The sequence below is a fragment of the Phasianus colchicus genome, chromosome Z (genome assembly GCF_987193195.1).
Source record: "Phasianus colchicus chromosome Z, bPhaCol1.hap1.1, whole genome shotgun sequence".
NCBI classification, from domain to species: Eukaryota; Metazoa; Chordata; class Aves; order Galliformes; family Phasianidae; genus Phasianus; species Phasianus colchicus.
Window position 1 is genome coordinate 58,193,357 of NC_143476.1, and position 13,022 is coordinate 58,206,378.

The 13,022-nt window shown below is 38.0% G+C and overlaps 1 protein-coding gene across 9 annotated transcripts in view; it reads right to left on the reverse strand.

Annotated features, from left to right (window-relative positions):
- Positions 1-13,022, reverse strand: part of DENND4C (DENN domain containing 4C) — a 76,633-nt gene that overhangs the window by 10,248 nt on the left and 53,363 nt on the right. For all 9 annotated transcript variants that reach the window (XM_090132333.1, XM_090132337.1, XM_090132332.1 and 6 more), the window contains 7 exons: positions 11,854-12,040; positions 10,390-10,499; positions 5,146-5,321; positions 4,218-4,400; positions 2,598-2,787; positions 1,553-1,798; positions 198-315 (listed from right to left, as the gene is read on the reverse strand). In XM_090132333.1, the coding sequence (XP_089988459.1) occupies positions 198-315; positions 1,553-1,798; positions 2,598-2,787; positions 4,218-4,400; positions 5,146-5,321; positions 10,390-10,499; positions 11,854-12,040 (1,210 nt within the window). The remainder of the gene's footprint in view (positions 1-197; positions 316-1,552; positions 1,799-2,597; positions 2,788-4,217; positions 4,401-5,145; positions 5,322-10,389; positions 10,500-11,853; positions 12,041-13,022) is intronic.

A 13,022-nucleotide genomic window follows, 5' to 3' on the forward strand; every position in this document is an offset into this window, starting at 1 on the left:
CACAGAGATCAGAAAATACTGTCACAAATAATTTGACTCTTGAGACTATGTTGAGTATCTAAGGGATTGTAAATACTTCCTATACTAAAAATGATACCCAGCTCTATGAGTGTTGTAAACTTTACACACTACAAAGCAACTATTTCTTTCTGCAGCCTCTACTCCCTCTGCTTTCTTGAAACATTTGTTTTACTTACTGAGATTTCTCCAGGATATATACAGAGGCTCCCCTGGCTCTTGGTGGAGGTTGATATTGTCCCACAGAAGTTGGATGTATACAAGCTTGCTATCTTGAGCAAGAGATGTCAAAGGAAGCTATAAACATGAGAAAAAGGAAAAAGAAAAAAAGCACACTTACTGTATAAATCTGCTCTTGTACTCATTTTGCAAACAATCAAACAAAAATATTTTATTTCTCTTGAATCTAACAAACAAGTAAACTGATCTTCTAAGAGGAAAACTGCATTTAACAGGAACAAGGTACAGCAACATTTTATAGTTTAGCTGGACATACAAAGATTGCTTATTTTTCTATGAAAATTTGCAGAATATATTTGACTATGCATCCTAAACTAATTCTTGTGTGTCAAATATGTTACTCTTGTTTGTACTACTTATTAAAATACAACTTTCTGTCTTTTGATTCAAATAAGACTTGGTAAGCATATTTATGTGCTGATAACACCAACAACTAGAAATTCTGCTTGCATAAATATATCAACCATTTATTTCCATTATAAAATACGTGCAATAAGTAGCAATACTTATAAATAGAAAGCGATAGCTCCATAATTGTTTTATCAAATTAAGAGCCTCTGGGACCAGAACACTAATATACAATACTAGTGAATACTAATACAAGAATTAGTAGACAAAAAAACACGCCAGCAGTGTATTAATTTCAATTAGTAAAATTTCATATCTTATGTTGTGATTTTCCCTGCTAATATATCTGTTTTTCCAAATGCTTCAGGTTTTATTGGTATTGGTCTTCTGCTACACTTTAAAAAAAAACTGCTCCAAGGTGGTTTTTGGAAATTGAAGAACAAAATCTTAGAGTGCTTATAAGTAGATATGACATCACTAGTTCATCACAAGAGCTGCATACAAATACTCATGGAATTTGGGTATTTGATCATATATGTATCTGAAAATCTCTCTTCCTTTAGATGGGAAAGGCAAAATATTCAAAAGATAGCATCAATTATTTAGTTCCATTTATGGATGAAATTCCCTCAGTGTGAATAGCAAAAACTATTAACAGAAAAGAAAAAGAATCTTGCCTAATAACTTCAAAAACATATATACCAAAGCACATGATCCACCACATACACATAACAACATACTGTAAACAAGATCTCCACAAGCACACACATTGCCTTTAGTTAATCTTATTCTTTGTGTTTTTGTTGTTTTTTTTTTTATTTAAACAGGAACATATAATTTATTAAGTTCAAATTGTTCATCAAGGACTTACCTATTTTTTTTTAATCAAATTCTCACATTTAAGGTACTGTATCAGCTTCAATTCTAAGTAGAGAAAGTTACTAACCTGCACTCCATCATTACAATGTTCAGATGTTAGAATAAGTCCAGGTAAATTGCTAGGTAGATCCAACCTTCGGAAATACCAAACCAAGTTCCAGAAGATTATGGGGTGTTGATTGATGAATTTGGATGTATGAATTACTTGCTCTCCCTCATTTTCCAACAGAGATTCAAGCTCCTTACGCAGTACCAAAGGACTCAAGTAGGGTACTGATACAGGGAGAGGATTAGGTCTTTCAATTAAAGGATCCTAAAAACAAAACAAAAATTCTTACTAGAATTTTACTTTAGAATTACTTTCCCTGAAAATCCCCCATTGTAACATTCCTTTTGACATTTGGAAGAACATACACTAGCAGTATCAGCAGTTTTGACTGTTGAGGTGTGTCTTAACTTTACAGCACAATCATCTAAGCTCATTTGCTTTCTCTTATATGAAAAAAGATAAAATGCTTATTTGTTACAACTTGTCTCTGACTACACAGTTCCAAGCTGCCTAAGCTTGTACTAAGCCAGTGGCAAATGGATATAGCAGAAAATTTTTTAATTACATCATGTATGGTACTTAATCATGAGTACTTGTTAAGGCAGCCTCTTGCCTATAAAAAGCACTAAGAGAGAGGAGGAACTCAGCTTCTGTTGAAAAACTAATGTAATAATCTGAATATGCCTCCTACTTTTTCCCAATCAAACCATCAAGTAAGTCTACTAGAATATACAGGAGAAGTCTAAGTAAAAGCAGGAAAGAGGAACAGTCTTTCACTCGTGGCCTGCTGTGTTGTCTACATTGTGTATTAAGTCTTCTGTACTTGTTATTTTTAAAACAACTTTCCAGCTTTAGAAAGACAAAGAGTAGCTCAGTTCTGATAAAGAGAATACATTCAAACTGAACCAGGAAGACACCAAGATTTGTCATAAGAATATGAAAATAAACTTGACCATTTTTATTTCCAAAACAGGCAACAAAGCTAGGAGCAGAACATTATTCATTTTAAATTCACTGCATTCAACACTTTATTGTCAACTCAGTATGTGACTTTGAAACTTACCACAACTTCTTGCAAACTATTTGGAAGACTAACTGTTGAAATGCCATGAGATGGTCTCTGGGAAAGATCAATGTTTTGCAGTGGACCTCCAACACTGTGGCTTCGAGTTAAAGACACTCCCCTTTTTAGAGGATTATTAGCAGACATCTTCATGGTTCTGAGATCTTTGCTCTGTTCTTCTGCAGCTTCACTGTTTCAATTTTAGAAGAGAATATGCTAGTATGAACGATTCAATATTCCATTAGCAACAAGAAAGGAGCAGAGAATGGCCATCAAGTAAGTGCATGGAACCAAGTTTCTCTATCAACAAGGAATTTGCTTAATTAGCTCCACAGAATGTGTCTCTTAAGTTAATGAATCTCAGACACACACTCACACACACACAAAAAAAAAAAAGAAACAAAGAAAACAGGATAAGTATGCCTAAAGCATCAACCTGAAAATGCAGCAGTCCTATACAGGCCTCTGGCATAACCTTATCATGCTCAAAAAACCCAGCATGTTATAGTAGCAATGTAAAGTTTTGTCAATACACAAAGATTTTAATCTTTGTTTTGATAAAAATACTACAGGAAACAAAGCAGTATGTCTGCCAAAAAGGAAGTAAAAGGTTTTCAAAAATAAAAATTGTTAGCGCTAAACTTTACCAAGATAATTAAAGCAAACTCCTACTGTTGGTCATCAAATGAATGAAATCCAACTACTTGCAGAATACACCTTTTACGTTCTTTATAACAGAATCAGTGCATAAAAGTAATTCAAGTACAACACAGAACTATAAAATAACAAGAGAAACAGAAGCTGCCTGCTTCCAAATGATCTGCAGGGAGACAGAAATGATTAATTTAGAGGGGTGGATTTTTAATTTGATTTTGTTAACCAGAGATAAGAGTTTAACATTCTACCTTTCATTTTAAGAGAACTAAGACCAACTGCTATAACAATGATGAAAGTTTTAACAGTCTGAGAGAAGTCTTAGTACGAGATATTCGAGGGTTCCAAACTGAACGATGAAAAAGATATTCCACCAAAATATAAGCAAATCCCAGCAAAACCTTCACAGCAACAATATCTCAGTTCTTTCGCCTTCCAATATAGCACCTTTTCCTCAGTGCTTCTTTCCTCAAATTATCCAAAAAGATTTACAGTTTGAATTGTCACAATACTCCCTCAATGTACGTATAATCATTCCAAAGACTTTCTCTCAAAGAATTCTGCAGCAAATATACTTTTTTTTTTTTCCTAATTATGTAGTGTCCTGCTATGATTCTAAACAGAGAAAGGAAGACAAATGCCAGAATTTATCTTTAAGAGCTGAAGGCCTTCTAACAGTACTGAGTAGAAGCCTTACCTATTTATAGCAAACATAAAGATTCAAGTTCTATTTCTGCGGACAGTTGTATGCCTAGACGGCACTCATTTACAGGAACAGGCTCACATTATATTGATAATAGTACACTTAAAACACAGAAAAAGAATAAGAAGAAACAGACAATCAAGTTATTATAGTTGGATTTTTCCACAATGTATGGTGCTTAAACCAATTTTCACTATACAAATAGACTAAGAACACTGGAAAGTGCTGATACATTTCCGACAGAATTACTCTTTTCTACCTACCTCTGCTCAGCTGTGGAGCTTGATTCTTCAGCTATAGTATGGCTGGACTGTGGGTGGTCTGAAAAACTGATCAAGTCAGTAACAGCTGAACTGGACAGCAGCTTCTGCTCCAGTAGATCCGTGGTTAATGGAGTATTACTACTTTGTAAACTATCTCCTGAGGTACTTTGCTTCAGGAAAAAGCTAAGTTAAAACATGAATGGGAGATGAGGGGAAACAGGCTAAGATAAAAACATACATTCATTTAAATAAGTATTTCCAACATTTACTTTCAAAAGGTAGCAAAAATCAAGAAGAACAACATTTAAAAGCTTGACAATGGTGACATAATCTTCATCTTGTTCTCTCCATGATAACTTAGAAAGGGAGAGTAAATGAAAACATAGAGAAATTATATTCACAAAATAAGAAATCCTACCCTATAGTGTAAGGATATATAGTTACTAGAAACTTAGTTTGTAATGGTTCTCAACCAGGAACAGTATATCAATACCAGACGTATCAATAAAGACAGCTGTTACTGTAACATAACTGTAGAAAGTAGAAGATTGCGTCTGACCATGGACACAAGAAAACAGCAACAAGTTTTGCAAGTGTATTCTGAGAACACAAACTAGCAATTTGTGTTTCAGCATTAAAGAAACAAAATGAAAACAGACTCACTACTCACTGTGCAATAAAGCTTACCAAGAAAATATCCAGACTGATAAAAAATGCAACCACTTTTCTTTTGACTATTTTACTACAAGAGTCAACAGTTCACACAATTTATAATTTCCTTTAGTACAGTTGAAACTGTTGGACAGTTACATTCCTAAAAATATCTAGACCAAAAATACTGAAAGGTATAACAAAAATACTTTCATGAAAAAATATAACTACATACAGGTGAAAAGGCAGAAAATCAACATCTGTGAAGCTCACTAACCTTGCAGAGCCACGTAGGTCTTTAAACTCAACATTAAGTAAAGGTAGGAAAATACTTTTACAGAAAGGACAGGTAGTGTTCAAGTTTGAATCATCTGCTGTCCATCCAGCCATAATTTCTTCATCATAAACCAAAGCATCACAAGCTCTACATTGAGAGCAGCTTGACATCAAAACCTAAAACAGGAAGTAATGAATATTATCATTCTTCTTTTAGGATTTCCTTTAAAATTGCCTTTGTTGGCTTAGCATTTACATGAGTTTCATAGAACCCCAGAATGTCTTGGACTGGAAGGGACCTTAAAGATCACCCAGTTCCAACTCCTTTATCATAATCAGGCTTGTTCCCTACTAAATCACATTATCCAAAGCCTCATCTCATCCTGGCCTTTGACATCTCCAGGGATGGGGCATCCACAGCTTCTCTGAGTAACCTATTTCAGTGCCTCACCTCTGAGTGAAGAATGTCCTCCTAATTACCTATCTAAATCACTTCTCCTATAGTTTAAAACCATTCCCCCTTGTCCTATTACTATCTGCCAGTGTAAAAAGTTACTCTCTCTCCTGTTTATAAGCTCCTTCCTTTAAGTACAAGAAGTCAGTAATGACGTCTCCCTAGAGCTTACTCTTCTCCAAGCTAAACAAGCCCAGTTCCCTCAACCTTTCTTCACAGCAGAGGTGCTCCAGCTCTCTTACCATTTTTGAGGCTGTCCTCCAGACCCATTCCAACAGCTCTTCTTTCTTGAGCTGTGGGTCCCATGTCTAGCACAGTATTACAGATGGAGCCTCAAGGGCATAGCAGAGAGGAGCAATCACAACCCTTTCCCCACTGGCCTACACCTATCTTGATGTAGCACAGGATGCATTGGCCTTCCAGGTTGCAAGAGCACACTGCTGGCTCATGTCCAGCTTTTCATGCATCAAGACCATCAAGACCTTCTCTGCAGGGCTGCTCTCAATTAGTTCTCCCATTCTGAGCACATCTAGGATTGCTCCAACCCAAAGGCAGCACACTGCACTTGGTCATATTTAGCATCATTAAGTTCACATGGGCCCTTTGCTCAAGCTTGTCCAGTTCCCCTTGGATGGCATCCCTTCTGTAGCAAACAGTGTGTGTGTGTGTGTGTGTGTGTGAGTGATGTATTAGGAGCCACAGTGTATGCTGTATTAGGAATGGCACTGATGGTGTCTCAAGAAGACAGGTGTTTGAACAGACAAATAGAAGAAGAAAAATATATGTTCCTACAGGTGTTGGTGAAAGTATTACAGGATCAGATGGATGCAGAATGTAAGACCAATGATCTTGTTTTGCAAGTGATACACCAAATAGGGAAAAAAATTCTGTGGTCTGAATTAGAAGAAAAGGAACAAGCAATAGGCCTTGACATAGTCTCAGAAAGCAAACCAGGATTTTCCAGGCTGCCTAAATCAGTGGAAGAACAGAGGTAAATTCAAGACCCCCTAATACGCAAGTAAGAAGTTAGAAATGAGTTAAAGACAATTTACCTGAAGAGGAGGAGGCAGCAGATGAGGCCACTTATTTAAACAGAGATGACCAACAATAGCAAAGGTTGGAGGGAACCCTCAGGTTACCCAAATAGTGCTGCATATGTCAGCCAAATGTGAAAAATCATAGAATCACAGAATCCTTACAGTATCATGGCAGACCCTGCTAAAGAGTTCCCTTCTTTCCTGAAAGGTTGCTATCAGGTCACCTTGCAGACTTTTCCAGGCTGAAAAGCCCCAAATACCCTGGAGAGATATAAAAAGCTAGCTGAAGAAACTGAGACAGAGTATGTGTGGAGAGTATTACTTACTGGCAGAGATCAAGTCTTGCTTTCAAAAGATGATGCACAGGGATACTGGGGGCCTGAATTTTTCTCAACTACCAATGATCCATCAGAATCCTGTTCCTTAAATAAATGGGTTGCTTATTCTGCTGGCACTCTTGAAAAGGGTGTATTGAGACACCAGCTGTAAATCATTTGACAGAAAGTTTGCAAAGGGCTGTTTCCAATCAATGCATGATAGGCGTTTAGTCTAGCAACAGCCTTCTCCTGTGTTATTTGTACATAATCTCTATAGAAAAGCCCCCAGTTCAGGGTCTGCCAAATACTTCAAAGCTGAGGGCTTTCAACTAGACATGAAGGGAGAAGGGCATAAAACCAGGCCTGGTCAAGATGAGCATAGAGGAACAATGACAGGGTTGAGGGTGAGGTAAGGGGCTCAGCTGAAGTGCATCTACAACAATGCATACAGCGTGGGCAACAAATAAAAGCTGGAGGCCACTGTGTGGCAGGCAGACTATGACTTAGCTACCATTACAGAAATGTGGTGAGATTGCTCCCATGACTGGAGTGCTGCAGTGGATGGCTGTAGCTCTTTGGAAGGGAAGGTGGTGGCATGGCTATCTGTTAGAGAGTGCTTTGATGCTGGTGAGTTTGGGACTGGGAATGATAAGGTTGAGTCTGTATGGATAAGGACCAGGGGAAAGGCCAACAAGGTGAACATCCTGGTGGAGGTCTGTTACAGATTGCTTAACAACAATGAAGAGAGAGATGAGGCGTTCTATGAACAGCTGACAGAAGTTGCACAATCACCAGCTCTTGTTCTCATGGGTGACTTCAACTTCCCAGATGTATGTTGGAAACACAAATGCAACACAGAAGAAACAGTCTAGGAGGTTTCGAGTGCATATTAAAGATAACTTCCTGATGCTGTTGGTATGAGACTCTAGCAGGGGAGCTATTATGCAAGACCTGCTGGTCACAAACAGAAAAGGACTGGTGGGAGACATGAAGGTCAGGACCTGTCTTGGACAGAGAGACCATGAAATAGTAGAGTTCTCAATTCTTAGTGAAGTCAGGAGGGGGGCAGCAAAACTGCTATCTTGGACTTCTGCAGGGTGGAACTGAACATGCTGATAGGGAGAGTCCCTTGGAATTCAGTCCTGAAGGGTAAAGGGGTCCAAGAAGGCTGGATGCTCCACAAGAAGGAAGTCTTAAAGACACAGGAGCAAACAGGCCCCCTGTGCTGCAAGGTGAGCTGGCAGGGAAGAATACTGGCATGGATGAACAGGGAGTCACATCCAGCTAGTGACTGGTCATGGGTGGTGTTCCCAGGGGTCAGTAGTGGGGCTTTTCCTGTTTAATACCCTTATTGATGGCCTGGATGAGGGGATTGAGTGCACCCTCACTAAGTTTGCAAATGACCTCAAGCTAGGAGGAAGTGCTGATCTGCCAGGGTATAGGAAGACTCTGAAGAGGGATCTGGACAGCTGGGCTGAGGCCAATGGGATGAATTTCAACAAGTCCAAGTGCCAGATCTTGCACCTTGGCCACAACACCAGGCAATACCATAGGCTTAGGGCAGAGTGCATGGAAGACTGCGTAGAGAAAACAAACCTGGGCATATTGGTTGACACTTAGCTGAATTTGAGCCAGAACTGTGCCCAGGTGGCCACGAAGGCCAATGACATCGTGGATTATATCAGAAACAGTATTGCCAGAAGGAGCAGGGAAGTGATCACTCCACTGCACTCAGCCCCAGTGAGGCTGCAGCTCAATTACTGTGTTCAATTTTGGGCCTCTCACTACAAGGCAGACACTGAGGCCATGGAGTGTATCCAGAGAAGGGCAACAAAGCTGGTGAGGATTCTGGAGCACAAATCTTATGAGAGGTGGCTGGGGGAGCTGGCATTGTTCAGTCTGCAGAAGCAGCAGCTCAGGGGTGACCTTATTGCTCTCTACAACTTAAAGGAGGTTGTAGAGAGGTGGGAGTTGGCATCTTCTCCCATGTAACTGCCAATATTATTAGAGTGAACGGCCTCAAGCTGTGCTGGAAAGTTTGAGGTTGGGCATTAAAAAATACTTCTCCAAGACAGTGGTCAGGAGCTGGAACAGACTGCCCAGGGAGTCACTGTTCCTGGAGGCATTCAAGAAACGTTTGGATGTTGTAACTGAGAGACATGGTTTAGTGGGAAATACTGGTGATTGGTGGATGGTTGGAATGGATGATCTTGGAGGTCTCTTCCAACATTGGTGATTTTATAATTCTATTATGCAGTTTAATTATAAGGACTGTGGAATGTGCTGGCCTTGCAACCTGGATGAAGACAGATCATGAACAGGGAAAAACAGCCCAGGAGTTGATAAACTATGGCAGAAGGATAGAAATCATGGGAAATTATGTTAAATCTAAGTCAGCTGTTAGGAGAACAGAACAGCAGGAAAATCACTCCCTCCCTGAATCCCTGGGGGCAAGGAAAATTATATTATGGACTGAAGGAATTGAGAAGAGCATTCCCAAGGATTTAATGAATAACACAGCTGATGACTAGTTTGAATGCATTAAATCATCACTGCTAATCTGCCTGCAACAGTGGAACACATCTGAAGACAAGGGCTATTGTATGCTGAATCAGAGCATCTTCAAGGACTGTTTTTATAAGAATTGCGTTTCTGTTTTTACTTTTAATGATCTCCTGTAAACTCAGATTGTAAATAAACTGGTAACATACTGTTTGCTATTGTAGCATAATCACAGGTGTCATAATTTTGTATGGATGGGTTGTTTTATATGCAATGAATCAGTTGCCATCTAAAATAATCTCATTAAAACCAATCTCAATGTCATTAAAAGACATTATTCAACACCTCCAAAAGAATGATGATGAAGGGTAGTAAGAAAAATTCTTTGCGTTCTTATACTTTCATCTAAAGGATGATTAGTATTGCTTCTACAAATGGGAATTATTATTGTGTTGCTTCTACTTTGTATTGCATTTTCATACATAAAGGCCATTCTGTGATTCTGTAAACTGTCTTCATCTTGACCCTCAAGTTTTTTTCTTGCTTCTTCCCTTCAGATTTTCTCCTTCATTCTAATGAGGTGGAATGAGTGGATAAAGGGGTTTAGAGACATGTAGACACAACCCATCACAGTTATCTAGTACAAATAAATAATTTTCTTAAAGGAAAAAAAAGTTTGAAAGGAAAAGGAGTCTTGTTTTCATACAAACTTCTGCTGCACATCAAGTTTTAACCTTTTTCCTTAAATTACCTCTTCTCTCTACATACACAAAAGCACTTAAATCACTTTTTCAAAATTACTGTCACATCAAGCCCCTCTGCAGCATAAACATGCAGAAAATGTTATAAGGAAAAATTCAACCGCAATCCAATGGAACAGATAATTAATTCACATAATCATATCAATCTTTAATTTATGAATGTATTAATCTTACCTCCATTGCGTAGTTCTGGAAAATGCTGGATAAACTAGTATTATGAGAAGAGCTGAGCTCTGACTTCTCAGAATCTGGAACTTTCATACTTCTTGGGAATGAAACTTCACCTGTACAGAAAACAGTAGTTCAGGTCTCCATACAAGAAAATAAAGGAACAACTCCAAAACAGAACTTCTATTCAGCCAAGATTGAAACAGGTACCAGATCTCAAAAGAAGTGCATAGCTCTGTAACTTTACTGGAATTGCAACATACGCATTACACACACAGTGATATTGTGATTAACATTTCAATGGGTCAGGTAAAATGAAAAACAACAGTGAATAAAATCTGAAAATACAAAGAACAAAGAATGGTAAGGGGCACATAAGACTGCTCATTATACATACTCTAGAAAAGGTGTTCAGCATTTCTTGAACAGTGCATCTGTATGTAAAAACAAATGGAAGCATAGTACCAGGTGAGACACACAGTACCACATATGCCAGTACTGTGGTTAAGTATTCCCTGGCTAACATTGTCATAAAATAAATAGTTTTTCTTCACTAAGGCTAGGGTTCAGGGTTATGAGCTTTAATGAGAAAGGGAAAAACAGCTGGAATACCAAAAGCAAATGGTTGGAATCTGTCTGATTAAGCATTCACTATCAGCACTACTTTAAGTAACAATCAAAATCTCCTGACTAAAATCCCTACTAGAGCCACCTTGAAGAAGGTTCCTTTGCTTCTTCATATAAAATTCGTTTGTGAACAAATTTACATACCCTAGACAGCTGAAATGGTTCGTTAGTTCTTACTACCTTCTTAATCAACTGGGAGTAGAAAATTTATTATCAGATATAACATTCCTAAAAGATTTTGCTAGAAAGGGCCATCTTATGACAAGCCCTCTTCCTCTCTTGATGTATGTAGAATTTATCATACTTATATCATTAAATTACAACAGAGATAGCTAAACAAACACGAAGGTGGTTCTGCAAAACACTTTTTTTTTGCTCCACAGATTAAGAGTCAAATCTGAATTGAAAATGATTAGATCTAAATCAACCAGTTTGGGGTCTGAGAAAGAAAAAAATAACAGTTTGGCTTACAGGCATATATTTGCCAATCATTTTCCTTCAAATCAAGTCTGCATCCAGTAACTCCTATTCCACATGAATGCTGGTGGCTTTGCCTCCATCAGTTATGCAACTATTTGGTTCCTGAATATAGACGAATTATTTTACAGTGAAGTCCTGTGTTTTGTATCAGCATTTTATATATTAAGCAAAGAGAAGGATTAGCTCTTTGCTACTGTAAAGGAATGGTATTTATAAAATAAAAAGTCTGTGCTTATTTTAAGAGCTCGAAATGATTTCAGTTTATGGTAACACTGCTTCTGTTGTTTTGAATGATTTCAGACATAACAGTTTCACTCAATTGTTATATTAATAGACAGATTTTGAAAGAAAAAAAAAATCCACCTGCATTGTAATTGTAATGTTGTCTTCCTGCTTCTCCACTGCTACTGCTACTGCCAAGACTAGTAGTGCTTTGTGCAAGCTCATTTGCAATTAGTCCTGGGACTCCAGTTCTTGATGACAGATTATCTCCTAAAATACTATCTTCAAAACCAGCAGGGAAGTTGAAGTCTCCTTGACTGTTTTCTTCCTTTAATATTAAAAAAGAAAAATCAGCACTTTTTTAGGTTAATTTAATTCCATCTTTATCTTCATCAATAATTAAGTTATTATTTTTACATGAAAGATGCATGTAGACAACCTTCCCCTCTAGAAAAGAGGAGATATTGACAAAACAGAAAAAAATACTTAACTTCTTTGTTACAGGAGAAACAAGGAGAGAATGAAAAAACAAACAAACATGGAATAAAGGAAAATGCAATAAATTAAGGGAATTATGAAGTTCCCTTCACCAAAATTCTAAGGAGTATGTCATCATAAAAAGAAAGGATTCTGAAGAAAACCCAGACCATTACTTAAATAAGACAAAACAAAAAACCCAAAGAAATAAAATATCTCTAAAAAAAACTAGTTAGTATTTATTATTACTGGAAAAATATAGGCAATAACTGGTCAAAAAAAGAAATGTATTTCTTGCATTTAGTAGAGAAGACCATATTAGCAACATCAGTCAAATCTGTTTCAAGTAGAAATAAAACTCGCAGCTATTTCCTTCCTTCCCATTTCTTAAAGAGATGGGGAATCATAGAATCACAAGGTTGAAAACGACCTTCAAGATCATCTAGTCCAACAGTCCTCCCATCACCACTGCTACCACAAGCTACTAAACCGTATCTCGTAGCTCCTCATCCAGACACCTCTTGAACACTGCCAGGGACAGTGACTCCACCACCTTCCTGGGCAGGCCATTTTAGTGCCTGACCACTCTTTGAGAGAAAAAGTTCTTCCTTAGGTCTAACCTAAGCCTCCTCTGGTATAACTTGTGGCTATTTCCCCGGGTCCTGTTTGTTGGCTGGGAGAAGAGGCCAAACCCATCCTCATCACAACCTCCCTTCAGGAAGTTGTAGAGTGCAATGAGAGCTTGAGGTCTTCACTGAGCTTCCTCTTCTCCAGAGTAAACAATCCCAGCTCCCTCAGCCGCTCCTCACAGAACTTGTGCTCCAGACTCCTCA